Source organism: Siphateles boraxobius, unplaced genomic scaffold (assembly GCF_051911475.1).
Source record: "Siphateles boraxobius isolate OS27281-9 unplaced genomic scaffold, OSU_SipBor_1 6, whole genome shotgun sequence".
Taxonomy (NCBI): domain Eukaryota; kingdom Metazoa; phylum Chordata; class Actinopteri; order Cypriniformes; family Leuciscidae; genus Siphateles; species Siphateles boraxobius.
In genome coordinates, this window is record NW_027509186.1 from 16,692,382 (window position 1) to 16,707,532 (window position 15,151).

The 15,151-nt window shown below is 35.0% G+C and overlaps 1 protein-coding gene across 1 annotated transcript; it reads left to right on the forward strand.

Moving 5' to 3' along the window:
* The first annotated feature begins 884 nt into the window (after positions 1-884).
* Positions 885-14,371, forward strand: fxyd5 (FXYD domain containing ion transport regulator 5). Its single transcript, XM_077207881.1, has 9 exons — positions 885-1,147; positions 4,685-4,730; positions 6,135-6,233; positions 6,590-6,709; positions 7,338-7,406; positions 8,318-8,347; positions 12,087-12,161; positions 12,275-12,320; positions 13,831-14,371. The coding sequence occupies exons 1-9, from the start codon at positions 1,127-1,129 to the stop codon at positions 13,853-13,855; spliced, it is 531 nt and encodes a 176-aa protein (XP_077063996.1). The 5' UTR covers positions 885-1,126; the 3' UTR covers positions 13,856-14,371.
* Positions 14,372-15,151: the final 780 nt, after the last annotated feature.

The window sequence follows — 15,151 nt, forward strand, 5'->3', positions numbered from 1 at the left end:
ATACATGAAATTTTTAAGTAGAGAGATTGAAATAGTATTTTCTTGTAAAACACACCACAATAATCTGTTTTATTTACAACTTTACTTTTTTTATAGTGAATGAAATCAAGCATTTTTCAGCAACTCATTCAAATGTTCCTTCTTACCTGAATGATGTGTATCCAACATTAATTTTTAGACCTTTAGTCTTGCTATATCACCAGTTATCTGTGGTTGCTATTGTGTTGTGGGTTGTTAAGTCTTAACATGTCTTAATATGACTCAGATCCATCCTTAATCCTCTGGTGCTCTTCATGTTACAATGTTACATTTTGAAAAATGTTACATTTAGTTTAGGATTTTTTTTTAATTATTATTGTTTACTTCATCAGCATGATACAAAGCTTGGTAAAGGCCTAAACATAATCTTACTGAAGGCTCATTTTTTTGAGTAGATTAACCTAAAAATTTGAAATCAATTTCGTCTTTAGAAAGACACCAAACTTAAGTATGTGCTCCAAATCATCCAAGACTTATGACAGTTTAAGTAAGAAATGTTCATTTTAGGTCTATGCTCAGAAAGTAAAAATATAAAATACTAATTAAAACACACTATCAAATTAAAATATAGTACATTCATTTCATTGAAATATGTGAAGAACAACACTGGGTTCAATGTAAGTCTATGGTTTTTACACATTCACATTTTATTGACAAATGAAACTTGCTTAGCAAATATGTTGGTTTTTCTACATTGGTATAACCAAAAAAATATATATTACACTGATTTTAATTTGTGATCTGCATAAATACAGACTTTTATTTTGATCTCATGGTAGATTTTGAATGGACAGGAACGAAAAACAGCTGCCTAGGCAGTGAGTTACAGTGATGAAACACACACACAATGTGAGTGAGGCTGGCATTAACACAGTTGGAATTGTAGACAATAGCTGATGAGACGGGCATAAAAGAGGGCTGGCAGATGTGGATGGAGTGAGAGGCCTCGGCACCAGTGAGAGCGACTGAGCGTTAGAGGAAGTTCAACAAAGGCGTGGTCAATCATTTGCCTAACTTCCATTTTCTCTCAGTTACGAGGAACCCACAGATGCTGCGCTCTGTTCAACTCTGATTGGACGTGATACGCATGATCAAAATGAGCATCAAGGTAAGCCAAATTGAACAGTCATTATTTGTTGGTAGACTTGTTTTAAGATGAGCTTGTTGAGTATGAAAGTAAGCGTTAGACAAAAAGAGAGAGAAGTAGAGATATATGCTTTGTTGAAGGCACACGTGCTCCAAGCATGTGAGGTCACCGTGGACCAGCCTTTCGGTTTATCTGATCCATCGATCATGTAAGACCCAGAGGACGATCTGTCTTTAGAAACAGGTAAACACACTCACTCACCTGCAGTTACACGGCCACAGTTCAATACAGGCTCGCCCTCCATATATCAAAGTGGCTACTTCTAATGAAAATAAAGGTCTTGGAGGCCACAAAATAAAAGATTCACATTATGGAAAAGGGACAAATAAATGTGTAGTATATCATGAATGTTTGGAATAGTTTGAAAAGATAAAGGCTTCTCTGTGTGTTTCATGTAGAAATGTTTTTGGTAATATTTCACCCCATATTCAGAAGAAAAAAAAATACAATTGTATTTAGCTTGAAGAAAATGAGGCATATTTTAGTACGTGACGTTGACGTTGTTAGATTTAACATGAAAATAATATTACAGACACTCTTGCATTTATTCAGTATCAGCTTATAAAGTTGCGTTCAAGTTTGCATTGTTTTATTAGTTTACACCATGTTAGTTATGTTACTGTTGCCAGTCTGAAGGTATTAATAGATAGATCCGTTGAGACATTCACTCCATTTCTCTATGAATCAGAATCATCTCTGCATTGAATAGTGTTATACTAGATGGGAATGATTAGCTTGATCTAAACTTTCAACTCTACAACGCTAACTTAAAGTGAATGTTCAGTGAAAACACGTGCAGCAGTTCACGCTTTACAGGAAGTAGTGCAGAGTACTACGTTGGTTTTTTTGTATTTTTTTTTTTTGTATTGGCATTACAACCCTTCTTATTTGTTTTATAGGGGAAAGTGGAGATAACTGTATCACCGTTTGGTTTTGCTCTTTTATTCATAAAATGTTTAGCTTAAAGCTTTGATATGATGTATTAATCATCTTTGACATGTCAACAGTCATTACTTGTCTTAATTAATTTTATAACTTGAGTTTAATACAAATAAACAATAAATGGATGCAAAGGCTTCCTGCTGGGTTGTGTTCTCCATGTGCCGGTTTCAGCAGAACATACATTGGGACACATTTCTGCCGGCTTAGAGGAAGCTGTTTCTCTCATGCAGATGATAGTGTTGTAATATTGTTACCTAATCAGAGCAGACAGCATGAAACTATTCAAACAGCATGATAACTTGTTATGTAGAGATAACTATTTAAATGATTGTAATTTCAATTTCAACCCTTCACAAATTTTTTTTAATCTGTTTTGGTTGTTACTGATTGTCTGTTATTTGTGATCTTAGAAATTAGTGCATTTAGTAATGTTACTTACTCAACGTTTTAAGACCGTTTCTCCTTCACATTATTACAAAAATTGACCCCTACTTGTCAACAAGATGAATGCAACATTTTTTTACTGCATTTGAATGCAAATCTCAGTGATACTGTTTGTTTTGACGCTGGCACAACTTACCCCAAAACATCTGACATAGTTTACATCACAGCTAAGCTACCATTCAAAAGTTGACTTTTATTTTCTTTAAGTAATTGTTACTTTTATTGAGAAAGGATGCATTTAAAAGTGAAAACTAAAGACTTTTGCATTGTTACAAACATTTCTGTTTCGCATAATGCTGTTCTTTTGAACTTTCACATTAATCAAATGATCCTAAAAAAGTATTATAAAAATAGTAAGCAGCACAACTGTTTTCAGCATCGATTATAATAATCAGAAATGTTTCTTGAGTAGCAAATCAGCCAATGAGAATGATTTCTGAAGGGTCATGTAACTCTGAAGACTGGAGTAATGATGCTGAATAAATTACATTTTAAATATATTAAGATGGGCATGGAAAAAACATGGGGGAGAAAAGTTACTTATCAGTTTTCTCATGTGCGTCCTTGTAATGGATCTTTTCTAAATATATGTGCACATTTTTCTAAAAACAGGGATGACACAGTGACTCATGTTACCCCACTCTCCCTGACACCCTATTAATCTGCTATCATTGGTTCATAGTCAAAGCCGTGAGTTTTGGCCAAGTCTGCTGCAGTCTGTTCTCCACACCTGCAGGATTGCTGTGTTTTGGTCCTGCAGTTGTTTGATTATACTAATGGAGAGCTTGGTGACTGTAATGGCGGCCTGTTTTCTGATGTGTCATAATCTAGTGTTTGTATTATGTATTATTACACTGTTGCTAAGTAAACCCTCCCATTAGAAACACTGGCAGCCTTCTATTATTTGGCTTTAATGGATCAAAAGGCGCACATTTCTAAAACAACCACATCTCAGGATTGATTGGCTAATGGTAACGTTGGGAAATGTCAAGACCTTTCATCTCAAACGCTCTCATTACATTGGCAGAATGTTTATCGGCAACATGAGAGAAGCATAAAGCACATGAATGACACATAGACGGTTGCTAAATATTAAAAATGATATCTAAAATGGATTCCCTAGATTATTTTAAAATGTTTTTGAAAGAAGACTTTCCTGCTTACAAAAGGTGTATTTATATGATCAGAACTACAGTAAAAACAGAAATATTGTGAAATATTATTACAATTTAAAATAACTTATTTCTATTTGAATATATTTTAAAATGTAATTTATTCCTGGGATGAAAAGCTGAAATTTCAACAGTCTTCAGTGTCACATGATCCTTCAGAAATCAGTATAATGTGCTGATTTGATGCTCAAGAAACATTTCTTCTTATTATTTATATTGAAATCAGTTGTTCTGATTAATTTTTTTTTTTTTGGAAATCATTTTTTAGGATTTGTTGATGAATACAAAGTTCAACAGAACAGCATTTATTTCAAAAATAGATCTTTTGTAAGAATATATTGTCGCTTCTGATCAATGTAATACATCTTTGCTTAATATAAATACTAATTTATTTTTAAAAAAATAACTTACTTTTGACTGGTAGTGCATTTAGACATTGTCTTGGCAAACTCTCATTTATTCTGCTTCATTTAGGTATATAACACCACACTTTTCTGCTATCCGACTATCCAAACAACCCCTAATGAATAAACTTTAGTTTGGGGACCAATTCTTACTATTAATTTGCTGCTTATTAGCTTGCATATTACTAGCATATTGGCTTATAAAGCACATATTAATGCCTCGTTATGTATGACCATGTTCTACATCCCTCAATACCTAAACATAACCACTACAACTACCACCATACTAAAGATAAATTAGTACATTTTAATAACGGTTATTACAGTAAATTAGGAGTTTATTAAGGCAAAAGTCATAGTTAAGTAAGTAAAATGGGTTGCAACAGGGGCATTTCACATTGCTTTGAACGTGCAATAGGATGAAGAGAAGAGAATGCTGAAATAACAGCAGATGTTTGTGGGAAAATCAGTAATTTTGTACATGGAACACATCATGTTTTATAACCTGTTTGTGTATTTGTGATTCTCTCTTTCAGATCATGTTGCGATGGGTGTCCTTTTTTCTGTTACTCGTCTTCAGAAGTGAGTTATCTCTATTCTGCTCCTCTATCTCTCTCTTACACACACACACACACACTCCATCTTTTATTACGTTACACGTAGGCTGTACACTATAAACATTTGTCAGCATGATCTGATAAAGCATATTTTTAATAAAATCCTACATTACCAAAAACCACAAATGACCAGCGGGTCTAATATGTGGGCTTTTTCAGATGAAAACTTCAGATAAAAGATTGATTATAGCCTTTCTGCAATAATCACAGCGTTTGCCAGTAGAATTGCTCAGTCTCATGTGGCCATTCATCTTGTGAAGGGATTCATTGGAAAAACTGTGCGTAGCCGGAAAATGCATACAAAAAATGGTGCGACTCATCTCTGCTAGACCACAATTAGTCCTTGTTCTGTGGCAGGGTCTATGAGAGGCCTGCCTTCATTACAAACCACTGCACTCTACATCACCACGCTGTTATTATGCCAGACTCAGAATACATTTGCATTCATCTACTGCATGTGTAATCTTGAACTCTGAAGCCAGCCACCATCATTATGCTGAATGTGTTCTTTAAACACTCATAAGTCATTAAGGTGTCAGATAGAGATGTTGGTTACGCTCTATAAAAAATACCTCATATCGTCTTGTGCCGATCTCAGATATTTGTCTCTACAGTCTTAATGAGAGTGCCACTGAACACAGCCTATCACATTTTCGCTCACTCCTTCTGTAATAGGCCTATATATATATTACTTCTTTATTTGACAGTTTAAAGTGAATATAATATAATATAATATAATATAATATAATATAATATAATATAATATAATATAATATAGTTCCTAGTCATCGTTAGTTTCCATGGTTGTTAATTGATTTACACACCTGTTCTGTTTTCTGTTGATTACTCTGTATTTAAGCCCAATGTTACACAAATGTATTCACAATATTTTGTTTGCAGTCTTCTTTATTATCTTTATATTTTTAATATGGTGTCTTCATATTCATACGAACTTTAATTTCTCACTGTTACTTTGAAATAAACATTTTTTAAGCTTTAAATTATAAGTCAGTTCATCCATGCAATAGATAGGGGGTTTGCTAATGCCATTTTCTGGCCTTTTTATACACTATAAATAATATCACAAGATAGCTATCAGCCTTCAACATAATATTTGAATAGTTGCCAAGGCACATTGTTGAAAATCCCCCAGGGAAATCAATATCCCAAGATCTTAAACAGTATCCCAGAAAACGTACTTTACGGCAACTCCAAAATATGTGAGAGTATGATCAGCATCCAAATGACCACACGTATAGATAGTTGCCTACACAAGATTTCTCAACCCAAACTTTTTCTGTCTTTGAAGAAGTAGATGATTTATTTTTCTTACAAAAGCCAAAATGTGTGTCTTTTTCTGTCTGTGAAGGTTATGCAGCTGAGAATGTGACACAAACAGAGAACACCACCGCAAAACCACCGGAAAGCACTCCACCAATGTCCAACACCACTGGACCCATGGGTCATGGTAGGATTTCAATTGTATTGATTTTTTTTTACATTTCCCCGCATAACAATTCCAGGATTGCCTATTATGTCTTATAGAATTGTTATCTGTTTTTTTTCTATGCTATGTTTGCTGTTTAGAATCAAAGTGTTTCCAATAGAGCTAAAATTGAGTTCCTGAGTTACAGATCCAGTGCAAAATGTGTAACGACATTCCCTGGTCTCCCTTACCTTGATAACATACATAAAGTTTGATCTGTTGTGGAAAGAATTGATTTCTGGTGGCATAATAAACCAGGGCTGTTTGTTTCGACTTATATCACCGTCTCAAATCTCAAATACAATTCAGTCACAAAAGTGTTCTCCTCGTTCCTCCAGTTAACCTGAATGGGACAGGGGTGACAATGAGCCCATATGCACAGCAGTTAAACCTCACCGTACCTGTGGCGATCACAAACATCTCAACTGTGACCCCCAACAAGACGTCTGCCGGACAGAGTAAGCTTTGATGCCCCTGACTGAAGTACAGCTTCGGTAAAACCTTCCACTCAAACAGAAGGACTTTCAGTGTGGGATTGCGGGATCGGGGGAGGGTAACAGAGCAGAGGATTGCATGAATAGCTGAGAGGCTTCCTCTTTACTCATGCAATTCATATCAAGGGCACACATAACTTAGAAACTAATTAGCAGGTAATTAGAAAATGTTCAACGCTCTCTCCATGCTGAGAGGCTTAAAGATAATGCGGCATTTCCGCGGGATTGCGGAGCACTGTCGTGGAGAGCTGATATGCTTTATGAAGAATCAACCAACCATATATCCTTGGAGAGCGGTGCCATTGAAATATGCAAGAATTGAATTTGAAAGACAGGGCCGGACAGAGAACGAGTGCTGCTGGAATTTAATTAGAAGCAATTACGGACAAATGCATAGGATTGAGATAAGGGGAAGCGTCTGCTTTTCACACCGAAAGTCTTTGCTGTCAACTTACATTAATGGACAAAAACGGGATTCAAAAGCTCACTCCTATTCATAATTCTGTGAGTTTGAGGAAAGAGTGTACATGCTAGATTAGGTTTCTCTGCTTGTCTTTCTCCCTGACCTCCTCTCCCTCTCATTTTCTCATAGCAACTGCCGTTAAAACCACCATCACCAAAACCACCACCACCACAACCACAACCAAAGCAATAGTGTGGGGTAAACTTTCTCCTCTTCCTCATCTTCTGCTTATACTGACTTATATATGTGTGTACGGTATATACTTACACTTAATGTGTGTGTGTGTGTGTGTGTGTGTGTGTGTGTGTGTGTGTGTGTGTGTGTGTGTGTGTGTGTGTGTGTGTGTGTGTGTGTGTGTGTGTGTGTGTGTGTGTGTGTGTGTGTGTGTGTGTGTGTGTGTGCGCACACACAAATCATTCAAATGTTTTGGGTCTGTAAGATATTTTAATGTTTTTGAAAGAAGTCTCTTTTGTTTACCAAGCAATCTATTTGAACAAATATACAGTAATATCTGGAAATATTATTACACTAAAGTTTTTTCTGTGATAAATTGTTTCATATATAAATCTATCTATCTATCTATCTATCTATCTATCTATCTATCTATATACATATATATATATATATATATATATATATATATATATATATATATATATATATATATATATATTATTACATACATTACATCCTTTTCGGGTAAGATATCCCTTTAAATTCCATCATGGTTATAGCATGTATTAAAATATGAAAAACCCATATCAGTCTCTCTCTACTGCTTTTTACCCATCAAGTCATTAAGTCATTTGCATAAACAGCATCCCATTGGTTCAACCCTGACTGGATCATAGAATTTCGTGTTGGAGGTAATTTAAGGTGAACGGGTGAAAGGAAAAGTCCTCTGATTGTGTCATCCCATTAGAAGCAGTCAGGCTCATGGATCCATCACAGTGAACACGAATATGCCAACACACACCCACACATATACTATTTGCTTATTTTGCATATCATGAACATTATAGAGTCCATTTACATATTATAGGCACATAGGCTGTCTTCGGGTCTTGTTTATTGTGTGAAAACTTACATTTGTACATTTTCCTCAACAGAAAAGAGATGGGATGAGCCGTTTGAATACAGTAAGTATCTATTTAATCATTCAGTAATTAATAGTGCTTACTAATGTAAACCTCACAATTATCTCTGGAACAAACCCCTAACCTGAAGTATAAAACGTTAGCCTGTAAATCGTCCTGCACCGTTTGTGCTATAGCAGATGTGGATGATACTTTATAAATCATGTGTTTTTTTGGAAAGAATTGTGTTAGAATGTTTTTAAGTGATCAGACTTTTTGATTCACATGTGACGGATGATAAAACATCACCGTAATCTGATCAAAGTGTTATTTTAGTATTATTTATATACTAGTATTGCATTTAGTACTAATTTGAAGTAGCTTTTTATTTTTTATATTTTCAGTTTTCACTGTCCTTTTGCCATTTTTTTATATATATTTCTATTTATTTTTATTTGTTTTAGTTGTATTAGTTATAGTTCTTCAACTTATTTATTAATAGTAAATAGTTTAATATTTTTTTGTTAAAAATAACAACATTTTCTAATAGACCAAATATTTTGTGATCTTGTGGCAGCATTATGTTAGTGTTTGTTTGAGTTTTATTACAGTTGTTTTAATATTTTGAATTTGCTTTTATTTTTATATTTTTATTTTTCATGTTAATTTTATTTTAATTTCTTTAATTTCTAGCAATTTCAATATGTGCTTTTGTCTTTTTTTTGTGCTTCTACTTAAACTTAAATTTCAGTTTATTCCCAAGGCATCATTTCAAATTTACATTTAGTTTAAGTTTATCAACTAATATTTAAATTTTATTTTATTTTATTTCAGCTTTATTTTGATTAACAGAAATATCTTAATAGTTTCACTGCGTTCGAAATTCTGTACAGTATGCTGCTACATTTGGTTTGAAACTTACTTTGTGGCTGTTAAAAAAGTATGTTCTATATATTATGATTGTTGGTAGTATGAATGAAATTTGGACGTATTATATCTGCCATGTTGTCACTATAGGGTCTTTATGCAACAGAATGGCAGTGGCATTCTGGCGTTCTATTGCGCAGGCGCGACATTAACTGCTACTTTGCAATTGTCTACTGTAACCGTCTACTACGGCAGAACAGCTGATTTGCCGTAGTCTTTACTACTTGACAAATTAAGAAAGGTAATGTTATGTTTTATGGTATGTGGCACTGTAATTGTTTCTGATATCATTAAATGCCCAAAGCAACCCTTCTATTGCTTTTACTTTTAAATCACTTTATCTGTATTTTGTCAAATTAAATTATTCCCTACACCGTCCTTTTCACTGTTGCTTAGTGAATTTTGAGTTCTTTAGCTACATCAGTTGACCGTTTACTTCCGGCTGGCATTGCAGTTCCATCAGCAGCAGTTGCTTAAAGTCCCCCTGCAGTCAATCCTTTTATCCCTTAAAACTCATCTTTGATCACCAAAATTACATATTTAAATGTTTTTTTCCTTTAAAAAAGTATTCATGCCTTAAAATAGCTTGAATGTAAGTCTACACCCCTGCCTCATTTACTATACACTCTCAGGTACAAAAGCAACAAAAAAGATACAAAAGCTGTCACTGGGACAGTACCCTTCAAAAGGGTTCTAATATGTACCATTTAGGTACTAATATGTACACTTTTGGTACCAATATGTACTTTTGAGGGACTAATATGCACTCTTTAGGTACAAAGTTGTAGCTTTTGAAAAAGTACCGCCACAGTGACAGCTTTTGTACCTTTTTTCTGAGAGTGTACGTTGTACATTTACATATTGTTGTAATATGCAAATTAGCCACACCTTCACTCACTCACACCAGCTCAGAGATCCACTCGTTGACGAGCACACATTGACCTGATTGGTTACCAGAGGTGTAAAGTCCAGGTTCAGAAATTAAACGTCCTCCTCAGTATTTTGTTCCAATCACCTGTTTTTCAGCCAGGAGAACTAATCAGTGAAATCAGCTGGCTGAGTTCATGGGTGGAATAAACACATGGCAGGACTTTTACTTTCTGACCCCTGGACTTTACACCTCTGTTGGTTGCAAGGTAGTTTGTGACATCAGAAACACCAGTGATTTCAAACTGCGTTTTTGAGACTGTCTTTGATTCACTGCAGTTTTAAGGAGAAAATACTCAGCAATAGTTTGATAATTTTAATCATCAAACCATGTCTTGTGTAACCCATTGACAACTAATCATGAAATGTGTCAGTTTCATTTTTAATATCACAACTGTGCTGTTCATGTGTTAAAGGTATAGTTCACCCAAAAATGAAAATTCTGTCAGTATTTACTCACCCTCATGTTGTTCCAACCCCGTAAGACCTTTGTTCATCTTCAGAACACGAATTAAGATATTTTTGATGAAATCTGAGAGCTGGATCACTCCTCCATACTCCTCCATAGGCTTCAAAAGGATTGAAACTTGCCAGCGCCGAAAAAGTCATTAAAGACATCGTCAAAATAGTCCAAGTGACTACAGTGGCTCCATCTTAAGTTTATCAAGCGACGAGAATACTTTTTTTGTGCAAAAACAAACATAAATAACGACTTTATTTCAACTATTCATTTCCTTCTCTCTGGGCCTCTAGTCAGTTAAACTAGTGTAATAGCGTAGAGCTACGTCACAAGTAGGCTCACTATTGGCCGACGCTGGTCATGTGTGTGATGCGTGTGACGTGTGTGTGTGTGTGTGTGTGTGTGTGTGTGAGGTTTTGCCTGCTTTGTGGATACCAAATTCTCCCACAAGAATGATAAAACCAGGAATCAGCTACCAGACAACAGTCCCTCGGGAAAAGAGTTTATTAAACATACTAAATAATGACTTAATAAAAATGCAAATTCCCAAAATAGTTATAGTTCCAAACTGACTCGAGGCCCAGAGAGAAGGAAATTAATAGTTGAGATAAAGTCGTTATTTTTAGGGGGGTTTTGCGCACAAAAAGTGTTCTCGTCAGTTGATACACTTACGATTGAGCCACTGTAGTCACTTGGACTATTTTAACAATGTCTTTTATAACTTAAAGTTCAATCCCTGAAGAAGCCTATGGACTAATATGGAGGAGTGATCCAGCTCTCAGATTTCATCAAAAATATCTTAATTCGTGTTCTGAAGATGAACAAAGGTCTTACGGGGTTGGAACAACATGAGGGTGAGTAAATACTGACAGAATTTTCATTTTTCGGTGAACTAACCCTTTTATTGTCTGCTGGCTTTTCTGGTAAAGTGGCATACGAGGCGCTGACAGTGCGTCCACACACAAAGACCAGAGGAACTCAATCTCCCTGTCAGTGGAAAGCATTGTGTTTATAAGAAGCACAGAGGTGCCGAGCATGAGCGCTATTACTGTCTCAAGAGCTGAAGTTGAAAGCTTATGACCTGGCGACAGTCGCTGTTTCAATCACTTCCTATTGTTAGGGCAGCTACAGGGCATCTGATGTTCAAGAAATATCCTCATTAGCCGTGACCCGTAACTGTTAGATCCCTCTGTTCTGCATTCATTCCCCAGGAACTGAGTTTAGAAGTGCTTGAATATGTTCCAGAGTCATCAGTTAAGGGTGTTTAATGCCGGTTGATGTTCACTGTTACTTCAAAGTGTGTGTGTGTGTGTGTGTGTGTGTGTGTGTGTGTGTGTGTGTGTGTGTGTGTGTGTGTGTGTGTGTGTGTGTGTGTGTGTGTGTGTGTGTGTGTGTGTGTGTGTGTGCGTGTGCGTGTGCGTGTGCGTGTGTGTGTGCTTTGCATTTTGATTTATGCATAACATAACCTGTTTTTTTTTTTTTTTTCAGATTACAAATTCCTGCGTCAAGTAGGGTTGATAATTGCTGCAGTTCTTTTCGTGATGGGAATCATGGTGCTTGGTTGTAAGTTAACCGAACTTCAAGTTTTTTAAGTTTTCTTCATTGCTTTGAACTGTCACGTTTCAATTTCTCAAACATCTTTCCTCACTTTTTTCCATTCTTCCTTCGTCTGAAAGGTGGCAAAGTTAAACGAATCCCACGGTGTCGAATTGGCAAAGGAAGGTGAGCAAAATCTCTCTAGTGTGTGTTTGTGTCTTGTGTGTGATGCTTAAAGTTCAAGTCAATGGCATACTAACAAACATGTATTATGGGATGCAGTAAACCATGCTTTCCTGTAAACTGATCATTTAGGCAAATGTAGTAGTTAATTCAAGTTACATATGCATAAGCATATAGTTGCGTACTGTGAATATTATACATGACTGCAGCAATATTAAAAGTAGTATGCCAGTATGCTATTCTATAGCCATTGTTTGCTACTTGAACACATTCAATGATTGGGTGCCTAATAACATTTGACCTCTTTTCTAACTTCATGATGTGTCTTTATAATCATTACAGACTTCATTGTGTTTAGACACCAGAATTTTATATAGATTGTGTTTAGAATTTTATATAGATTGCTCAAAAACACATGATTTTAATCTTGCCACATATGGTGAATGCAAAGAATTTAACTTTAATGTGCTTATTATACACCCTTCTGTGCCACTTTAACATGGAAATTTCAAAATGAAAATACACAGCAATTGCATAGGCAGATTGAATTGAATTGTGCAAGAGAGACAACAAAACAGTATATAATTTAGTAATATAATAGAAGAGTAATGACATGCTTCTTCTTTGAAAAGAGCCTTCAAATGGTCTCAGCTATTAAAGTAAAAGGGCATAATTTTCTTTCTTTGCAAAATAGTTAGAAACGGTAATGCTTTACCTGGAAAGAAAGCAGTTTTTGACATGGCCTTACCTCTCACAGAGCTGATGTGAAAACCTGCTTTAACAGACGATTTGTGCAATATTTTAATTAAATTTGTAATGTCATATGGGCTATAATCTTGCATTATATGACTTTCCAGGCAATGTTACATTTAGTAAGTTATTTTGCACATACTTTTAAAGTCACCATAAAATCTTTAATCAAAACAGCTTCCCCTCCCTCTTCCAACAACAATCTCTTCTCCAACGATGTGTTTACTGGCATTAGGGCGGGTCAACCTGTCACTCACATGAGATCGGCCAATAGCAAACCATAGCAATCCAATCAATTCTCGATGGACAAAATCAAGTTCTGCCCTACATTTTTTTTGAAAGGCTTTCACTTGCATGTACTTCACAGAAGAAATTCGTACAAATAACAACAACAAAAAAACCCGAAAAACTTCCGTAACTATCGTAACTTTCATTTCATGACAACTTTAATAAAAGCTACTTATCATGATTTATCAAGAGCATTCCCACAGGCAGTTATTAGTGCAAAAATCTGATCTCAAATGGGATTTGTTACTGGTAACAATACGTCATTCAAATTTGACTAATCAGTTTCCTATAGTTTTCTTAGTTTTGTAGCTGTTTTTTTTTTTACACAGCTGTTGCTTCCTACATAGTATAAAGATGCCTCAATGAATTATCAAAATGACTCCTAAGTGAACTCATTTACTTTAAAATGACTTTGAAAAACCTTTCTGTTTTTTCCCCTCTCTTACTAACCATTTTTTTTTGTCTGGGTGTCTAGTTCGTACGCGGTGACCAGAAGTTAACACTCTTCCCGGCATTGATCAGCCGGCTCGCCAATAAACAGAAAAACAGCAGGAGAACACAAAGGAGCCAGTCAGACCTGTTCCGACAGCGGTTACAGACTTACATTTCCCTCTACAAGATGGAGAGGTTGTGTGTGTGTGAACGCGTTCATTATTTCAAACTGATCTACGGGTTTGTCACACTGAAGCGCCGGGGAATAAGATGTGTGCTATCGTGCAGCACTAAATGCCAACGGTAACACACCAGCTGAGACTTCGGCAGATCCCAACGTAATCACGCTTCTCAGACACAAAATCCCTTCATCCCTTTGCTCTCCTGCACCAAACAGCTCTGTTTAAGCGTCAAACTTTGTACAACACAGGTCTGTACTTGTGTTTTATTATTATTTCAATATGTGCATCCTCACGTGTGTCAATCATTTGGAATTGGAGGGAATTGTTGTGTAGCTCACAAGCGCCCTCAAGAGGCTTCCTGAGTTCTCCCAAGAGGAGAGAATAAAAACCATTTGACTCTGATTCATTTATCTAAATTCAACATCTATATCTTGTCCTTGTAAAAAAATACAGCAAAACAAGTGATACGTTTAATATTACTTATCTCGCAAGAGCTCATTTGGACTGTCGGCAGTGGAAAATGAGTATATAATGATTTCAGGGAAAATGAAAATATCAAAACCATCTCTCTGTGATATTTACTATTAACATATCAGAAAAAAAAGAGCAAGTTGTTTATAGTTCAACATGCAAATTCTAGAAAGAAGTTTTTTTCTTCCATATTGCATAAAATGAGAAATGCCGCAAATATATATATTTGAATATATATTTATAAATCCTCATTATATAGTTATAACTCTGAATATATTCAGATTATATATAGAACTATATATTCAATTCAGAGTTATAACTATATATCCAGGATTTACATTTATATTTTCAGATTTACATGTATATATTTAACTATATATTCAGAGTTATAACTATATAATCGGATTTACATTTATATATATTCAGAATTATAACTATATATTTAGAGTTATAACTATATATTCAGGATTTATAAATATATACAGTATTTAGAGTTATATCTATATATTAAGTATTTACATTTATATATTCAGATTTGTAACTATATATTCGGATTTAATTTTATATATTCAGAGTTATAAAATTGTATTCAGAATTTATAAATATATATTCTGGGTTATAACTAAATATTTAAATCTACATTTATATATTCAGATTTGTAACTATATATTCAGATGTACATATAACTATTTCATGTTTGCCCCTCCCACA